A 21,153-nucleotide genomic window follows, 5' to 3' on the forward strand; every position below is an offset into this window, starting at 1 on the left:
GGAAAGCAGGGTGGAGGGAGCCTCTAATCAGCAGAGTTGGTGGAAATCAGGGTGGAGGGAGCCTCTAACCAGCAGAGTTGGGGGAAATCAGGGTGGAGGGAGCCTAGTATTAGGAGAATTGTGCAACGCTTATGGTGGATGAGTATGAGGATGCGGAGGAATTAGAGAGGTTGAGTACAGACATGGAGTTTCATGTTGGGGTGCTTTACACAGGTGGGCACAAAAATGAAGGCTCTATCCAGTGGTGGTTCATTTTTATCAAAGTGAGCCGGTCGGCACTCTCAGCTGACAGATGGGTGCGCTTGTCAGTGATGATGCCACCGGCTGCACTGAACACCCTCTCAGATAGGACGCTGGCGGCAGGACAGGACAGCACCTCCAAGGCATATAGGGCAAGTTCAAGCCACAGGTCCAACTTCGACACCCAATACGTGTAGGGCGCAGAGGGGTCGGAGAGGACAGGGCTGTGGTCGGAAAGGTATTCCCGCAACATGCGCCTATACTTCTCACGCCTGGTGACACTAGGACCCTCCGTGGCGGCACTTTGGCGAGGGGGTGCCATCAAGGTGTCCCAGACCTTAGACAGTGTGCCCCTCGTTTGTGTGGACCGGTGAGAACTTGGTCGCCTACTGGAGGAACTGCCCTCCCTGCCGCCAACGTCACATGCTGGAAACATCTCCATCATATTCTGCACCAATTGCCTGTGGCAAGCATTGATGCGATTGGCCCTCCCCTCTACCGGAATAAAAGACGAGATGTTGTTTTTATACCGGGGGTCAAGGATAGCAAAGATCCAGTACTGGTTGGCCTCCAATACGCTTGTCGGTTGTAAAGCACCCCAACATGAACTCAGCCATGTCTGCCACAGTGTTAGTTGGCATGACTCCTCTGGCCCCACCGGAAAGTTCAATCTCCATTTCCTCCTCATCCTCCATGTCTACCCATCCGCGCTGCAACAATGGGACGATTCGAAGTTGCCCGGAAGCCTCCTGTATCACCATCACATCATCGGACAACTCTTCTTCCTCCTCCTCCTCCTCCTCCATTAAACGCGATGAAGCGAACAGATGTGTGGACCTACTCTCCAGTTGTGACGGATCGGATGCTATCCCTGACTCCTCTGTGTGAGCTGAGTTATCCCTGATGTCAATCAGTGATTCTCTCAGAACACACAAGAGCGGGATTGTAAGGCTCACCATCGCATCCTCAGAGCTCACCCTCCTTGTGGACTCCTCAAACACCCGTAGGATGTCACAAAGGTCTCTCATCCATGGCCACTCATGGATGAGAAACTGAGGCAGCTGACTCTGTGGCACCCTAGGGTTTTGTAGCTGGTATTCCATCAAAGGTCTCTGCTGCTCAACCACTATATTCAACATCTGAAACGTTGAGTTCCAGCGTGTGGGGACGTCGCACAAAAGCCGGTGTTGTGGCACATGCAGGCGTTGCTGGAGAGATTTTAAGCTAGCAGCGGCTACTGTCGACTTGCGAAAGTGGGCGCACATGCGCCGCACTTTCACCAGTAGCTCTGGAACATTGGGGTAGCTCTTTAGGAAACGTTGCACCACTAGGTTGAAGACGTGGCCCAGGCATGGAATATGTTGGAGTCCGGCAAGCTCCAGAGCTGCTACCAGGTTCCGGCCGTTATCACAAACGACCATGCCTGGGCCCAGGTGCAGCGGCTCAAACCATATTAGCGTCTCATCGAGGAGGGCATCCCTCACCTCGGAGGCAGTGTGCTGTCTGTCCCCCAAGCTGATCAGCTTCAGCACAGCCTGCTGACGTCTACCAACGCCAGTGCTGCAACGTTTCCAACTCGTAGCTGGGGTCAATCTAACAGCGGAGGAGGAGGCGGTGGCGGAGGAGGAGGCGGTGGAGGAGGAGGAGGCGGTGGAGGAGGAGGAGGGGGGTGTTCTTCTCGTGTCCCTGCCAGGAATGTTAGGCGGGGAGACGAGGTACACCGGGCCAGTTTGGGAAGCAGTCCCAGCCTCAACTACATTCACCCAGTGTGCCGTCAGTGAAATGTAGCGTCCCTGTCCGCATGCACTTGTCCACGCGTCGGTGGTCAAGTGGACCTTTGTGCAAAGCGCGGAACTAAGGGCCCGCCTGATGTTGAGTGACACATGCTGGTGCAAGGCGGGGACGGCACACCGGGAGAAGTAGTGACGGCTAGGGACGGCATAGCGAGGTGCCGCAGTTGCCATCAGGTCCAGGAAGGCGGGAGTTTCAACAAGCCGGAACGCCAACATCTCCTGGGCCAGCAGTTTAGCGATGTTGGCGTTCAAGGCTTGCGCGTGTGGGTGGTTAGCAGTGTATTTCTGCCGCCGCTCCAATGTCTGAGAGATGGTGGGTTGTTGTAAAGAAGCGCCTGATGGTGCCTTTGATGGTGCAGGAGAAGGAGATAAGACAGGAACAGGGGAGGATGAGGAAGAAGTCAACAAAGTGGCGGAGGCAGATGAAGTGGTGTCCTGGCTCGTCCTCTGGAGTGCATCGCCAGCACAGTCAGCAGTGGCAGTGGCAGTGGCAGTGGCGTGAACGGCAGGCGGCCTTTGTCCTGCCGTTGCTGCCTGCCACTGATTCCAGTGCTTGGATTCCAAATGACGGCGCATTGAAGTGGTGGACAGGTTGCTCTTCTCAGAGCCCCTAATCAATTTCGAGAGGCAAATTGTGCAGACAACACTATATCTGTCCTCGGCGCATTCCTTGAAAAAACTCCACACCTTCGAGAAACGTGCCCTCGAGGTGGGAGTTTTTCGGGGCTGGGTACGAACTGGAACATCTTGGGAGATTCTGGGTGTGGCCTGGCTTCGCCTAAGCTGCTGACCTCTGCCTCTGCCTCTAGCTACCCTTTTTGGTGCTGCACCTGCCTCAACATCCACACTACTTTCCCCGCTTCACATCCCCCCTGTCCAGGTCGGGTCAGTGTCCTCATCATCCACCACTTCCTCTTCCAACTCCTGTCTCATCTCCTCCTCCCGCACAATGCGCTGGTCAACTGGATGCCCTGACGGCAACTGCGTCACATCATCGTCGATGAGGGTGGGTTGCTGGTCATCCACCACCAAATCGAACGGAGATGGAGGAGACTCTAGTGTTTGAGCATCTGGACACAGATGCTCCTCTGTTAGGTTCGTGGAATCGTGACGTGGAGGGGCAGGTTGAGGGACAATGAAAGGAGCGGAGAACAGCTCTGGGGAGCAGGGACAGTTGGGGTTATTGTTCTGTGAAGCTTGGGAATTTTGGGAGGAAGGAGGACAAGACTGTTGGGTAATAGGAGGAGAGGAGGCAGAGTCTGACTGGCTGCTGGACAATGTGCTGTAAGCGTTCTCTGACAGCCATTGCAAGACCTGTTCCTGGTTCTCGGGCCTACTAAGGTTTGTACCCTGCAGTTTAGTTAATGTGGCAAGCAACCCTGGCACTGTGGAGTGGCGCAATGCTTGCTGCCCCACAGGAGTAGGCACGGGACGCCCTGTGGCTTCACTGCTACCTTGCTCCCCAGAACCATTCCCCCGACCTCGCCCACGGCCTCGTCCACGTCCCTTTCCGGGAGCCTTGCGCATTTTGAATTCCCAGTTAGAAACTGGCACTATATACCAGTAGCAAAAATTGTGGGTGCACGTAACCCCAATATATTCTTTGAATTACCAGTCAGAAACTGGCACTATATACAAGTAGCAAGAAATGAGGGTATTTGTAACCCCAATATATTCTTTGAATTCCCAGTCAGACAATGGCACTATATACCAGTAGCAAAAATTGTGGGTGCACGTAACCCCAATATATTCTTTGAATTACCAGTCAGAAACTGGCACTATATGGCAGTAGCAAGAAATGAGGGTATTTGTAACCCCAATATATTCTTTGAATTCCCAGTCAGACAATGGCACTATATACCAGTAGCAAAAATTGTGGGTGCACGTAACCCCAATATATTCTTTGAATTACCAGTCAGAAACTGGCACTATATACAAGTAGCAAGAAATGAGGGTATTTGTAACCCCAATATATTCTTTGAATTCTAAGTCAGACAATGGCACTATATACCAGTAGCAAAAATTGTGGGTGCACGTAACCCCAATATATTCTTTGAATTACCAGTCAGAAACTGGCACTATATGGCAGTAGCAAGAAATGAGGGTATTTGTAACCCCAATATATTCTTTGAATTCCCAGTCAGACAATGGCACTATATACCAGTAGCAAAAATTGTGGGTGCACGTAACCCCAATATATTCTTTGAATTACCAGTCAGAAACTGGCACTATATGGCAGTAGCAAGAAATGAGGGTATTTATAACCCCAATATATTCTTTGAATTACCAGTCAGAAACTGGCACTATATGGCAGTAGCAAGAAATGAGGGTATTTGTAACCCCAATATATTCTTTGAATTCCCAGTCAGACAATGGCACTATATGGCAGTAGCAAAAATAGTGGGTGTATATAGCCCCAATTCTATTGCTAGGGGACTTGCAGTGTATTTCAAGGGTGAAGGTGGGGGGGCACACCGTTGGAACGGGTATCGGGGGTATATATAGGGTATACGGGAATACACTGTCAGTGTATTCCATTCAGGATCCTGGGAAAGCTGGGTTGCGGCGATTGAGCCCGTCAGTGCCACGTTACACTGACAAGCTTCTCCCTGGAATTTAGCTCTTATAAGAGCTGTTGGTTGTCTTCTCCTTCCTATCCTAGCCTGTCCCTGCCTACCCAGAATCTAAGCCCTAGTTAAACGGACGGAAACCTCCGTCCCCGGTGAATTACAAGCTCAGAATGACGTGAAGCTGGGCGTCGCTGTTCTTTTAAATTAGAGGTCACATGTTTTCGGCAGCCAATGGGTTTTGCCTACTTTTTTCAACATCACCGGTGTCGTAGTTCCTGTCCCACCTACCCTGCGCTGTTATTGGAGCAAAAAAGGCGCCAGGGAAGGTGGGAGGGGAATCGAGTAATGGCGCACTTTACCACGCGGTGTTCGATTCGATTCGAACATGCCGAACAGTCTAATATCCGATCGAACATGAGTTCGATAGAACACTGTTCGCTCATCTCTATTTCTAGCTATTCCGGTGTCTACACCATGTGACCTAGCTCCCTGCTATCAGATAGGGGAGAGGAGCTGCTTTCATTTCTTCTGTTCTCCCAGTTATCAGGCTAACTAATTCAATTGTGTTCATTATGGCAGAGACAGGCAGTCTCTGGATGTAACACAGAATGGAGTTGCTGCTGCCTGTACTTCATAGTCCAATATGGGTGGGCGGAGCTACACACAAATTTGGGGGCAGAGCTAAACGGCAGGTTGCATGTAAAACCCCGCCCACCAAATGATGCAAGAAACCAGGAAGAAAGATTTTACAGCAGTAAAGACTGATGAGTATGTGAGGTGGGAATACCCCTTTAACCCTTCTCTCTCCACCCCTCTTTTTCCCATGCTAGCTCTTCTCTTAGTTAACCCTTCAGTTACCTAATCCTCCCCCCTGTCATGACAGGCTTGTCCCCAAGTGTGTAGGTCCTTTTCTTATGTGGGGCAAAGTACTCTTCAGGCACCCACATGATATAATGACTATTTCTGTTGAAATACCTCTTTAGTATAATATATTGTCCAGACTTGTCATTACACTTAGGTTTATTGATAACTCTCACATTTTAATGATCTGAACAAACTATTTTCCATATACCTAAAATATTGCTACCTTGCAAATGTAAGTCCGGGCCAGCAGGTAATGAGGATCCGCGACTAGGAGACAGACGCACACTAGCTGGTATATAAGAGAGTTTACTTATGGGAATGAAATAACAAGGGAAACAACTAAGTTACATATAACAATATGAGAATAACACACAATATATACTGGCCCTATCTGTCCCTGAGATAATTGTACGGTACTGGGTTTATACAGTCTCTTAGCTCTCTATGTTGCTCCCTCGGTATAGGCCTGGGTCCAGGAACTCAGCAGACTCTGTCTTGCTTCTGTCTTGGGTGAAGGTCTGAACACAGTCTAAGGCACACTCTGTAACACGCACAGCAATCCAGAATGATGGTAAAGCAACTCCAGGAAACAGTCTATGCACACTTTTGGTTGAGCTTCAGCCATACATAGAAAGTCTCTCAACCTGGCTTTAGTCTCTAGAAGAATCTCAGCAACACTGCTGCTTTCTCCTGTCAGTCTCTGCAATGCTTCAGGCCTTCTACTGTGCCCTAAATCAATGGCCTCTAGCAGGTCCTCACAGCACAGAATCTGGGCCCAAACTGGCTGCTCTGAGCTTTCTGCTCCATATCACTTCCTTTGGACTGCACCATTAAGCAGGTAGAACCAGGGAGATAATTGATCTCACATTAGTACAGTCCCAGGCTATAATTCTTCACGCCAGTAGGTGGCAGCAGAACAATACTGTTAAGACAATAGGGGCTACTGACTGCTACACAAATGCAAAAAAAAAGACCAATTTCTCCCTTAATCTTCTCTTTAGTCTCATAATACAATTGTAACAGAGCAAATCATATACAAATATTACCTATGCATACCTCCCAACCGTCCCGATTTCCGTGGGACATTCACGATTTGGGTGACATGTCCCGCGGTCCCGGTTGGAGGGAGGTATGTCCCAATTTCAACTCAGATCTGCGTCCAGAGGAGTTGAACACATATGAGGCTGAAGCAAGGAGCTGACACAGGCTACTGGCTTCTAGACGCGATGTGATGCACATCGCATCTACAAGCCAGTAGCCGGCGGCAGCGGCGAAGCGAGGAGCTGACACAGGTCAGCTCCTCGCTTCAGCCGCATATGTGTCAGCGAGAGAGGCGTGCAGAGATCGGCGAGGGAGCGGAGGAGAAGGTAAGTTTAATGTGGAGGTGGAACGTGAAACTGGGAGCAGATGAAGGAGAGGACGGCATGACACTGGGGGCAGAGATGGAGAGGACGGCTTGACACTGGGGGCAGAGATGGAGAGGACGGCATGACACTGGGGGCAGAGATGGAGAGGACGGCATGACACTGGGGGCAGAGATGGAGAGGACGGCATGACACTGGGGGCAGATGAAGGAGGGGACGGCATGACACTGGGGGGCAGATGAAGGAGGGGACGGCATGACACTGGGGGCAGAGATGGAGAGGAAAGCTTGACACTGGGGGCAGAGATGGAGAGGACGGCATGACACTGGGGGCAGAGATGGAGAGGACGGCATGACACTGGGGGCAGAGATGGAGAGCACGGCATGACACTGGGGGCAGAGATGGAGAGGACAGCATGACACTGGGGGCAGAGATGGAGAGGACGGCATGACACTGGGGGCAGAGATGGAGAGGACGGCATGACACTGGGGGGCAGAGATGGAGAGGACGGCATGACACTGGGGGCAGAGATGGAGAGGACGGCATGACACTGGGGGCAGAGATGTGGGGACATGAATCTGGGGGCAGAGATGGAGATGACATGAATCTGGGGGCAGAGATGTGGCAACATGAATCTGGGGGCGGAGATGTGGAGACATGAATCTGGGGGCAGAGATGGAGAGGACATGAATCTGGGGGCAGCGATGGGGGACATGAATCTGGGGGCAGAGATGGAGGGGACATGAATCTAGGGGAAGAGATGGGGAGACATGAATCTGGGGGCAGAAATGGGGGACATGAATCTGGGGGCAGAGATGGGGGACATGAATCTGGGGGCAGAGATGGAGGGACATGAATCTGGGGGTAGAGATGGAGGGGACATGAATCTGGGGGCAGAGATGGGGGGACATGAATCTGAGGGCAGAGATGGGGGGACATGAATCTGGGGGCAGAGATGGGGGACATGAATCTGGGGGCAGAGATGGAGGGACATGAATCTGGGGGCAGAGATGGAAGGGGGACATGAAACTGTGGGCAGATGAAGGGTGTATATGAAACTGGGGGAGAGATAGAGGGGGTGACATATAATTTACGGGTGACTGTAGGAGGATTATACTGTGTGCGGGCACATGAAAAATTAATGAGTGGGCGGAGTCAACACAGAAGTGGGCAGGTCTAAATTTACGCGCGCCGCACATTTTGTCCCTCTTTCAGTTCTTCAAAAGTTGGGAGGTATGCCTATGTAGTATCTTCTTTGCTCTGCCCCGCCTGCAGTAGGACAAAAGATGGTGAAGCATCACCCCTATGCTATGTCCCATTCCCAGTGGTGAACCTAGCCTCTCTGCTGCCTGAGGCGGACGATCAAAAGACGCCACCCCCCGTATTGAGTTGGGGGGGGGGCTTGTTCATCTATTGATCGTCCGCCTCAGACAGCGGGGGGATTGGGGGTGCTAGCAGTACCATTACAATGAATTACAACATTACAATAAATACAATGCGATATTTTGTGCAGTAGTACTCACAGGAGACGTCTTCCCACATTTCGCGTCACTTCCCTTTGGACCGCCATGACCACTTCTTCCAGCTGTGACTTGACTCTGTAAAGTTTGCAACACAGACATCTTTGACTCCTCACTTCTCCACACATCCAACCCCTATAGAGATATATATATATACCTGAGTATAATAATCGGAGCCCCAGGGGAGGTGAGGGAACATAATAAACACTGTTACTCACCCCTCCGGGATCTGATGTTACTCCTAGCAGGCTTTGGGCCTATATGGTAATGTGTCAGACGTCACGTGGTCTGGGATATTACCATATAGGCCCAAAGCCTGTGCTAGCAGTAACATATAGGCCCAAAGCCTGTGGTAGCAGTAACAGCCTGTTACCATACAGGCCCAAATCCTGTGCTAGCAGTAACAGGCTATTACTACTAGCACAGGCTTCGGGCCTATATGGTAGTATCCCAGACCATGTGATGTCTGACACATTACCATATAGCCCCGAAGCCTGCTTGGATTAACACCGGATCCCGGAGAGGTGAGTATCAGTGTTTATTATGTCCCCTCACCTCCCCTGGGGCTCCGATTATTATACTCGGGGGTCTGAAAAGACCCCCGAATATAATAATAGGGGCAGTGGGATCGTGGCCTGGCCCAGGCTTATTAACTACCGCCTACCGCGGCCTAAAGTACAAGGGGAAGCGGGGGCGGCAGTGAGCAGGTCCGGGTTGGTAAATAGGCCGCTGCCTGCTGGTAGATACTCCAGCAGGCAGCGGCCTATTATAAACCAAAAAAACAGTTATTATATTTACCGACCGACCGCGCGCTGCTGCTTCCGCATCCTCTTCTCTCACAGGACTTCTGTGTATCAGCGTAGGCGGCGTAATGACGCCGCCTACGCTGATACGTAGATGTCTGAACCAGCGCAAGGAGAGCGGCAGCTCTCCTTGTGCTGGTTGTGAGGGGAAAAAAAAAACGCCCGGGCTGCCGCCCCCCCCCCCCAACCGCTGCCCGAAGCGGGCGCTTCACATCGCCTCATTAGTGGTGCGGCCCTGCCCATTCCCCTACCAGACTGTTTGTTCCAGGACCATGGAGAAAATGCTGCAGATTGACAAACAGTGAGAACAACAATATTTCTAGCATATAGAGAGTGTGTCAGGTCTACAACACCTCTAAAACCTATAATAGTGCCGTGTAGACACCTTTAAAGGCAGGAAAAAATACAAATGTGTCAGCTCATTCACTCACGTGTCCCCGATGTGTGGTCAAATGCAAAGTCCACTGGAAATTATCCCACGTTGTGATCCTCTAGGCTGTTATGTGTTTGCACGGAAGTCAGCCTCTCAGCTCGAGGTAAATGCAAAAGCTCAACGATGAATCCAGCAACACCTTCTTAGTATAAAACTTAGCCTTTAATGTATAACATCCAAGATAAAAACAAACATCGATACTGGTATATTAGGGTTTGTCCATGATGGCGGATGGAAAAATAAGCGTCTGGCTGACGCGTTTCGAAGCCCTACATTGGCTTCTTACTCATAGCCTGACGTTGGTAATACAAACACTACTATATATAATGAAACCCGTTAATTAGGCAGCCGTGTTAAACCGGAAATGTTATAAATAAAACAGAGAACAAAACAAAAATAAATAATAAACAACAGACATAAACATAATATGATAAAATATAATGTGACAAAAGACACTTAGACATGAAACGAAAACAAAAACATGAAAAGTTGTAATTACCAGATCTGACCTTCCGATTCACTGTTATGGAAGAATGGCAACTAAGCCGCATACATAGATCTTGGTGAATATTTGCCCTTAACAAAGATGGCTGAAAAGATCTCTGATGCGCATGCTCAAAGACTTAATCTCCGATCATGTGACCTCCGATCATGTGACCTGAAAGGTCACATGAACGAAATATAACAATATTCTCCATGTAAGAAGGAAAACAAGCTTGGCAACAAGAAAAAGAGAAAAAAGAGAAAAAAAGAAGAAGAAAAAGGAAAAGAAAATCTTAACATTGACAGGTAAGTATATAAAAAGATATAACTACCTACTGGAACAAATCCCATTCCAAGTAAAATCCTATATGTATATAAGGACCTGTGTAAACAGCATCCTAAAAGTTGACAAAAGAACAAATACTGGAATAAGATTCGCCTAGACTATGTACACCCAAAAAATCCACTAAACAGATATCCCTGAAAGATGACACGCTAAATAGATGTATAGTACTCCATAGAAAGTATAGCGCTCCACAAAAATTTATATTGGAAGAAATTCTTCCGATGGTTTTTAGAAAATATATATCGAGAACCAAATGACACACTACATTTAAATTTTATAAACATATGATAAGTCATGTTTAAAATTTAAGCCTCTGGGATCCCGAGTATATAAATTTAGAATCCAGAAGGCTTCCCTTATTCGGACTTGTTGTTCCCAGTCTCCATTTCTTTTGGGTTTTAAAACTTTCTCTATACCTTTAAAGGAGAAAGAGGATAAACTACCTCCATGAATATTTCTGAAGTGTTTAGTTACCCCAGTTATTTTCAGAGATTTTTCATTGGAGATTGAATGAATATGTTCAGAAATCCTTGATTTCAGTGGTCTGATTGTACTTCCTATATATTGTAAATTACATGAACTGCAAGTGACCATGTAAATCACATGGTCTGTCCCGCAGTTCATGTATTTGTTTATGTTGTAAACTCGGTTCTGTAAAACATCAGTGAAATTTGAGGTTTTCTCGGCATATCTACAAACTTGACATCTTGCGATGCCGCATCTATGAAAACCCTTAACATGTAACCAGGTCTCCGATATGGTGTGACCATCTGAAAGGAGACTTGGAGAAAGATGGTTAGCTAGGGTTTTCCCCTTTTTAGAAATGTAATTAACCCCTTTTGAGATTAGAGAACTGAGAGTGTCATCTTGGTTCAAGATACCTATATTGTTTTTGATAATATTGACAATACTATTGTAGTCCGTTCTGTATCTAGTTGAAAAATGTAAAGCTCCCTTATTTGATTTTATGTTCTCTTGCTGTTTTTTGGGAGCCAATAAAGATTTTCTATCAATTTTGTCTACAATATTTTGGGCTCTATTCAATGACCAACTCGAATATCCACGTTCTATGAAACGCCTACGCATGTCATCTCTTTGTGTCACATAGGAGTCATTGGAGCTACACGCTCTCTTTAATCTTATTAACTCACCCACTGGAAGGGAACGCTTGGTATGTCTTGGATGGGAACTACCAAAATGTAATAACGTATTGCCTGCCTCCTTTTTTCTGAAAAGGCCAGTCTCCACACAGCCTTCCACCTCATTACCAACGAGAGTGATGTCCAAAAAGTTAATTTTTTTGGGATTGAATTCATATGTGAATCTTATATTGAAATAATTACTGTTAATAAATTCAATAAAATCCGGAATTCTAGATGTTTCACCCTTCCAGACAATAAGCAAGTCATCAATGTACCTGCTGTACCATTTGATGTTATGCCTAAAATTGTTGTCTGCGTGAAAAATAACCCTCTCCTCCCACCACGCCATGACGAGGTTTGCCAATGAGGACGAGAACCTCGCCCCCATTGGCACACCCCGCACCTGCAGGTAAAAAGTCTCGTGGAACATGAAAAAATTGTGGTAGAGTAGATACTCCACCACATCCATAATAAATTGATTTACCTCCTCCTTTTGTGGAGCGCTATACTTTCTATGGAGTACTATACATCTATTTAGCGTGTCATCTTTCAGGGATATCTGTTTAGTGGATTTTTTGGGTGTACATAGTCTAGGCGAATCTTATTCCAGTATTTGTTCTTTTGTCAACTTTTAGGATGCTGTTTACCCAGGTCCTTATATACATATAGGATTTTACTTGGAATGGGATTTGTTCCAGTAGGTAGTTATATCTTTTTATATACTTACCTGTCAATGTTAAGATTTTCTTTTCCTTTTTCTTCTTCTTTTTTTCTCTTTTTTCTCTTTTTCTTGTTGCCAAGCTTGTTTTCCTTCTTACATGGAGAATATTGTTATATTTCGTTCATGTGACCTTTCAGGTCACATGATCGGAGGTCACATGATCGGAGATTAAGTCTTTGAGCATGCGTATCAGAGATCTTTTCAGCCATCTTTGTTAAGGGCAAATATTCACCAAGATCTATGTATGCGGCTTAGTTGCCATTCTTCCATAACAGTGAATCGGAAGGTCAGATCTGGTAATTACAACTTTTCATGTTTTTGTTTTCGTTTCATGTCTAAGTGTCTTTTGTCACATTATATTTTATCATATTATGTTTATGTCTGTTGTTTATTATTTATTTTTGTTTTGTTCTCTGTTTTATTTATAACATTTCCGGTTTAACACGGCTGCCTAATTAACGGGTTTCATTATATATAGTAGTGTTTGTATTACCAACGTCAGGCTATGAGTAAGAAGCCAATGTAGGGCTTCGAAATGCGTCAGCCAGACGCTTATTTTTCCATCCGCCATCATGGACAAACCCTAATATACCAGTATCGATGTTTGTTTTTATCTTGGATGTTATACATTAAAGGCTAAGTTTTATACTAAGAAGGTGTTGCTGGATTCATCGTTGAGCTTTTACCTTTAAAGGCAGTCTGTCATCAGGATAAAGCATATTAACCCAGTTAGATAGGTCAGGTGTTTTTTCCCCATGAAAATTTGAACTCTAATATATTGGCGGCGAGGAGCGAACACAGAGCCCAATATAGCTCCCTGACCATGCCACTCAGGGTGCTAATTGTCCTGGCTTTGCAACCTCCATCTAGAGTTTTGTTCTCTTCTGCAGTCTTGTTTTTATGTGGATTAATTATATCTTTTGGTCTTTCATTAAATAAATTTTGTAATGATTATAAGGCCGGGTTCACACGATGTCTTTTTGCACGTAATGTGGCACGTAGACGCCGCGGGAGCTTTTGCAGGCCGTATACGCTCCCATTGATTTCAATGGGAGCCGGGACCGTATACGCGGTGCTATTTTGCAGCTGCCGCAAAATCACGGCCACAAAATACCGCCGTGTATACGATCCACGCTCCCATTGAAATCAATGGGAGCGTACAGTCGTATGAAAAAGTTTGGGCACCCCTATTACTGATGGGCACCCCTTACTGATGGATATATCAGTAAGACAATTATCCAAAACACCGCTCCAAATCGACTCAGGCATTCATGCAGAGGAACAATTACAATGTTCTGGAAGGGCCATCCCAGTCCCCAGACCTGAATATCATTGAACATCTGTGGGATGATTTGAAGCGGGCTGTCCATGCTCGGCGACCATCAAACTTAACTGAACTTGAATTGTTTGTCCAAAATACCTTTATCCAGGATCCAGGAACTGATTAAAAGCTACAAGAAGCGACTAGAGGCTGTTATCTTTGCAAAAGGAGGATTTACTAAATATTAAGGTCACTTTTCTGTTGAGGTGCCCATACATTTGCACCAGTCAAATTTTGGTTTAATGCATATTGCACATTTTCTGTTAGTACAATAAACCTCATTTCAATCCTGAAATATTACTGTGTCCATCAGTTATTAGATATATCAAACTGAAATGGCTGCTGCAAACACCAAAATATTTAGAACTAAAAATGATTAAGATTAATAGGGGTGCCCAAACTTTTTCATAGGACTGTATATGGCCCGCAAAAGCTCCCATGGCGTCTACGTGCTAAAAGACATCGTGTGAACCCGGCCTAAGTGTGTCCTCTTTCTACTCATGTAAATAACATGTAGGTCATGTCTTCCATAGGTGTTTCCATGTCACTGTAAGGCGAGAGAGAAGGAGGGTGTGTTAGAACAATGTGGGGCATAGCAGTTTGGAGCAATGAAACCACATGAATATATATAGACTATAATGGGTCCACTGGAAAAGAAGCTGAGAGAAAAGTCCTGCTTTACTGTACATACTTTTCATTTGGCCATCACTTATATGTTACATATTTTTTTACAGTTGGTCTTATATAATATTGTAATTTTCTGAGATAATGACTTTTGGGGTTTTCCTTGGCTGTAAGCCATAATCATTAACAGAAAGAAACACTTGAAAAAGTTCACTCTGTTTGTAAAGACTCAATAATAAAATATGTGTTTCACTTATTCAATTGAATTAACTAAAAAAAAAAACAACTTTTTGATGATATTGTAATACATTGAGTTGTGCTTGTAGATACCATAAAGAAGCAGTCTGGTATTTTTTTTCCCCAATCATTATGTGCCTTATTCTCCCAGTATTTATAATTCATATAGTATTATTTAGTATTTTTTTCTATCTGTAAGTTCATGGGGTCCTTCTCTTTTGTTGGTCTTAAAATCTCACTTGGACGTGGCAAAAACTACAGGAGCACAGTTTAAAGAGGACCTTTCATCAGATCGGGCACATGCAGTTTTATATACTGCTGGAAAGCTGACAGTGCGCTGAATTCAGAGCACTGTCGGCTTTCCCGATCTGTGCCCAGTGTAAAGCGCTATCGGTCCCGGTACCGTAGCACTTTAGTGTCAGAAGTTAGCCAGGAACGTCCTTCTGCCTCGCGGCACCTATCGCGCTGTACTGTGGAGCGGGGAGGAAAGCCCCCTCCCTCTGCTCACACAGCTCGTCTATAGACGATTATCAGGAGCGGAAGGGGGCGTTCCTCCCTGCTCCACAGTACAGCGCGATAGGCGCTGCTAGGCAGAAGGACGTCCCTGGCTAAGTGTCAGAAACGCCCTTCTGACTGTAAAGCCCTACGGTACCGGGACCGATAGCGCTTTACACTGGGCACAGATCGGGAAAGCCGATAGTGCGCTGAATTCAGCGCACTGTCAGCTTTCCAGCAGTATATAAAACTGCATGTGCCCGATCTGATGAAAGGTCCTCTTTAAAGTCAGATTATTTCCTGCATGGCCTGTTCTACACAGATTTTCCACAAGAGGGAGAACAAAATGCTATCATTTGGAATGATCAGAAAGCACCTGTCATAATGACGGAACTCACAGCTCAAACTCTTTTATTATAAAGTTTTATAGTCTTTTACATTATTTAAGAATAGAGTATACAGAGAAGGATAACTACACTGTTTCCCAGCAAACAAATATGGTACAGTACTTTAGCTAACCTTGTCATGTTGTGCAGAGGCATGATGAGATTGGAGCATAGAGAAAGAGAAATATCAAGACCAAAATGGTGTTTTATCAGGAGAAGACTGTAGGGATTTTCACAGGAGTGCTTCTTTAACATGACTAACCTCAGGGGCGCACCTCTAATGAGGCGAAGTGAGGAGGCCGCCTCAGGCGGTACTATCAGGAGGGACAACTTGGAGGAGCGCTGGCCGGCGTGCATCCCATCAGGTACATTGCTTTGCAGGTAACTTTACCTGATGTGACACAAGCAGCCTAGGCTTCCCTCCTACTCCTATGGGTCAGGTGTCTGGAAAAGTGAGGAGCCAAAGATGTCTGTGTTGCAAACTGTACAGAGACAAGTCACAGCTGGAAGAAATGGTCAAGGCGGTCCAAAGGGAAGAGAAATGTGAAGGATTATTCAGAGACATCACCTGTAAGTCACAAAATGTTACTGCCCTGTATTCACCTAAATGATAGAGTAGTGATGGCGAACCTATGGCACGGGTGCAAGAGGTAGCACTCAGAGCCCTTTCTGTGGGCACCCATCTGTGGCACAGATCATACTGTGTAGAGGCCACTGTGGAGCAGATTGTACTGTGTGGGGGCTACTATGAAGCAGACTGTACTGTGTGGGGGCCACTATGAAGCAGATTTTACTGTGTGGGGGTCACTGTGGGGCAGATTGTACTGAGTGGGGGCCCATCTCTATTTATATCACACAGTATTGGTTTTATAGCAGACATGTGATATTATTATAGGTCATAATACCATTGCATCGTCACTATAAAGCAGATCTGTGCAATGTAAATAGTGAACATTAACTGTTCAAAAGTATACCAAATGCGGTACAATATTGTTTCTATAATTGAAAGATCTGTAAAGCCCCATTTACACAACTGTATTTTGCGGATCCATAATTGTCTGTACTTGTGGATCTCCACAGTATTAAGGTTAAATTTATGTGTTGGCACTTTGCAAAAAACAACTCCCTAACACTTTACAGTAATATACATAAAGGTGATAGTAGAGATCTTACCATATGATAATGCGCCCTGATGTGCGTTTCGCCATACTGGCTTTGTCAGGGGGTAAAGTGTTGGGGAGTTGTTTTTCGCGCTTTAAACTTTGTATGGCCATTTGTGTTCATTTGTTTAATACTATCATGGCTGGGTCCATTTTTATTTATTTATAGATTATGAAATGTGATTTAATGGCCGTCTTTATTGTAATTTTATATACGTATCCTTCCCATTATGTATAATAATAACATCATGTCTATGATTTACATCTTTCCATATGTATTGTATAGAAGGCGGCATTGGTTCCCCCTTTTCCTCTTTGTCTTTATTATTTGTTATCATGCCTTGTTATGTTGGATTTAATCATAATTTTCTTCAATAAAAATTTTATCATTTTATTGAATGGTGGTTCTGTCTTTTGACATTGTACAGTATTATACAGCCTGAATATAGGCATGACACTTGGTGGATGGACGAACCTGTGTGGCTCCCATTGGGAGTGCCACAGATAGCCAAAGTCCAGTACTCAGCTATCTGTGGTGATCCTATTATAGAGAATGGGGGACATGTGGGCTCATCCATCCAACAAGAAGATGTGGGAAGTTATTTTCATTATTAATGCCATGTTGTTGATACTGAAGTAATACAGTAAGAAGAATTCTAAAAACTGTTTCATAAATTTGTGTATGTTTATTGTGTGACAATAGTAGCGTGTGAAGCTATTAGCGTGTACACTCTTTTTCTTGTTTTTGTGGGGGTAGGGCTCTTTCTAGTCTGCCTTGGGCAGCAAAAAGGCTATGTTCACCCCTGACTAATCTCACTCATAATGTAAAGCCTTGGCAATAAAATTCCAAAAAACATAATACAAGAATAATAAATAATATATTTAGCATATAAAAAGATATAAACATGCCATGTATACAATTATTGCCGTAGAGAAACTAAGGGAACTAATTAAAATAAGATCAATTATTATTTACATGTTTATTTTTTTATATATGTTCATTTTCAGTAAGAGTGAAAGTTGTCATTTTTCTTCATATCCTATGTGTGAAGCTAAAGTTCCCAATCTCCATAGGATTAGGCTAAACAATGGAAATCCATCTGAAATCTGGAGTATTGTCTGGTCAAGGTTCTGCACAAACGCTTTTGTTTCACTGTCAAAAACTTCACAGTGCAATGCTTCTTGATCTTCTTTTCTCTGCTGCAGAAGATTTTCGAGCAATGTACATAGCAAAGACATATTCTCATATTTGGTTATGTTGTATTGTGCCTGGACCTGTAATAGTAATATTAATGTAATATTAATATTGTAGTTGTATCCATTGTTATACAAATTAATTAACAGTTATTAATGATGACAATACTTATAATGACTATAATAATAGAATTTGAAACATAGTAAACAACATGAATTGACTAATATCTTTAAATACTGATTTGGTGATTAGAACAAATATTAATTTAATTTAGACTTCTTTTGTATCCACTCTCCCTCTTACCATTATCAGCACTAATGAGCGGCCTAATGAACCTCTTAATCAGGAAACAATTGGGAAGGTAAGATGGGAAATGCGTTAGCGCAGAATAGAAGACTTAATGAAAGATCTATAGACATATGTAATTATAGAAAGTAAAGAACAAACTAGTAGTCAGCATGGAATCATGAGGGCTATTGGATGCCAGGGTCTATAGCATCGGCAACTGTTCAAAGCACCACTCATAGCTACTTTGAGTCTAAAAACACATAGTAAATGAAAAAAAAATCTGAAATAGAAGAGATTATGGCTATACCATTTTATAATTTCCTGCAAACTCACAAGCTGAACATTGTTTAATAATCTTGTATCCTGTGTCAGAGTCTGGGGTTGCTAGGTGGAGTGGCATAAGCACAAAAGTTCAGGTTCTTTAGTCCAAAACAAAGGTAGAGTTTATTTTCACCCAAAAATATAGTGCAGCAACAAAAGAAAACAATACAAAAATAAATGCCTGCCCAGCTAGGCTCTAACTAAACATAGAATAGGTTACCTCACCTAGAGTAACAGAAATCCAAAAGCCAGTAGAATCATTCAGGACACAGCTCCACAAATATGACCTCTCTCTTTGGCTCTCCAGCCAAACTCTGCCAAAGTGTCGCTGTTGGAGTAACTTCTTAAGCCTCCTTGACGAGGAGACTCTCTGCAGCTGAGTCACTGCTGGAACATCCCCAAAGTGTTTACTGGAGGGGGGTGGAATGACAGGTCCCACTACCAATCCTACCTGTCATTCCGAAAAATCCAGCCCAATACTGAGCATTTACCAAAATGCTCAGTAGATGAAAGTTGTCTGCTGAGAACAAACATTACTGGAGTTTTCTCATCTCACCCACCTGAGTATTCTGCGTGAGATGTACACCCCCTCCATTACCTGACCAGCCATCGGCTTACACCTGAAAGAGGGAAAAATTGCACCAAGAGGAATATATAGAGGGAGTGAGTGGTAGACTGAATCTAGTAAGAGTTATCACCTACCCTGTTATTTATCCTCTGGGACTGACCCATCCAGTTTTGCTTGTATATGTCAGCTGAAAATATATGCGAGTGGCTCAATATAGATCTTTTTAAATAGATTTAATTAAAGTTTAATGTTTTAATAAGGACTCAGGTTTCATTACAAGACATCTGCAATACTGCATCATGTTTGATGATCTACATCTGTGTAGTACTATAGACTAGATATTGAGGGTTCTAAGGTAGCAGCTTTTGGCGCAGGAGTCCTCACTTTAAGTTATCTATGCACATCCCAACTATGCTGCCTAAAGACAATGAGGAAAGTGAAAATTTGGCTTACCTGTAATTTTTATTTCCTTGAGTCTGAAGGCAGCACACTTAACCCCCCCCCCCCCCCCCATAAATGATTTTTTGCAGAAATTCTATTTATTAAAACATTTCACTATGTCTGAAAGAGTTTACATACAGCGTGCAATGAATTTAACTAATGATGTTCATGTTTGTTTAATTCTAGGTGGGTGGTCCTAGATAGCAGATATGGGGGCTGTATTTTATTTTCTAAGCTCAGAAACTTAATCATCCATTCCCAGGGCCTAATAGATATTTGACAGTGAATAATATATAAATTATCCCCGACAGCCACACAGAATATCTGCTAATTGAGGCAATAACTCAGAAATCTATTGAGGAGAGGATTGAATATATAGATATTATACTCTCAAAAAAAAAGAAGTAACAATAGGCGGCACTCACCATTCATGAATAAGGTTACTTTATTCAGACAATTATTGACAGTATGGTAAACAAACAGGCAATGGCCTTTTCACGTGCTGTTGCGCTTCCTCAAGGCCTCCCAAAGACTGTTTATTCGACAGAGCACCACAATATTTGGAATAGAAGATCCTACTGTTTCCCTTGAATTTAATGAACTATATTGGAGGAGGATAGCTATTATACTATATTTGACTTCGATCATGAGCCCTGATCACTGAAATAGAACCCATAGGGAAAATTCAGGGTGAGAGTTGCTGGGTTTTTAAGTAACAATATACACAAGTGGAAATTTTAGTAATACCAATAGTTGAAATAGTATAGTACTCCTCCTTCCTCAGAAAGCAACTGCATTAACTTGGTTCCCTCTTGGTAAGTAGACTGTAATTACTGGGATTGTGCCACTCACCATGATAGAATTTTTTCTTAATACATTTTGGAGAGTTCTTTAACCCCTTCAAGCATTCTCACGTACATGCATGTGGGAGAATGTAGTGACTTACTGCATCCCCATGTGCGTGTACATGATGGTGATCGCAGGGGCTCAGAAGCAGAGCCCCTGCGATCACCATGGGAGCCCGGCTGTATCTGACAGCCAGGCTCCTGCTGTAACAGCTGGGATGGTGATTACACCGATCCCCATTGTTTAATCCTTAAGACGCTGCGCTCAATAGCGATCACGGCATCCTAAAGGTTTGTGAGAGACACAGGCTAACACCCTGCACTTTAACCCTTGACGGTGGCATCCAAAGGGTTCTGTCTTTTTCTGCCGACACCCCCCGTGGCGAATTCTGGGGACCAGCATCTATAATTTGTAGCCTAGGGTCTGGCCAGTGACCCCAGGCTGCTAAGTGCCCCCAAGTACCTGGTTGATCCTGCCGCAACGAGAGGAAGTGAGCCTATGCGTCTGCATAGGCTCACCTCCTCTATAGACTGCAATACATGTGTATTGCTAATCTATAGTATAGAACCAGGACAATTAAAAGAAATGTAAAAAAAAAAGTAAAAAAAAATAGTGTGTAAAAAATAAAAAAAATTAACAGTCATAAAGCCCCCAAAACTCCCTTTTCCTATATAAAATGAATTACAACCAAAATATTAAGAAAAACAATACATATTTGGTATAACTGCACCGTTACAACCTGTACAATAAAAGTGAAATAATATTTAACCTGTACGGTGAACGTCGGGAAAAAAAACTGAAAAAAAAAATGCCGGAAATGAAGGTTTTTGCACATTTTGCCTTACAAAAAATGATATAAAAAGTCATCAAAAAGTCATACATCTCCCAAAACAGTACCAATGAAAAGCACAGATTGTCCTGCAATAAATAAGCCCTCGACCAACTCTGTAAACTGAAAAATAAAAACGTTACACATCTCAGAAGAAGGTGAT

The 21,153-nt window shown here is 44.3% G+C and overlaps 1 protein-coding gene across 1 annotated transcript in view; it reads right to left on the reverse strand.

Annotated features, from left to right (window-relative positions):
- Positions 1-17,525: 17,525 nt before the first annotated feature.
- Positions 17,526-21,153, reverse strand: part of MEI4 (meiotic double-stranded break formation protein 4) — a 58,888-nt gene continuing 55,260 nt past the window's right edge. The window contains exon 5 of the mRNA XM_075269536.1: positions 17,526-17,777. Within this exon, the coding sequence (XP_075125637.1) occupies positions 17,526-17,777 (252 nt within the window). The remainder of the gene's footprint in view (positions 17,778-21,153) is intronic.

This window comes from Leptodactylus fuscus, chromosome 3, assembly GCF_031893055.1.
Source record: "Leptodactylus fuscus isolate aLepFus1 chromosome 3, aLepFus1.hap2, whole genome shotgun sequence".
Classification (NCBI taxonomy): domain Eukaryota; kingdom Metazoa; phylum Chordata; class Amphibia; order Anura; family Leptodactylidae; genus Leptodactylus; species Leptodactylus fuscus.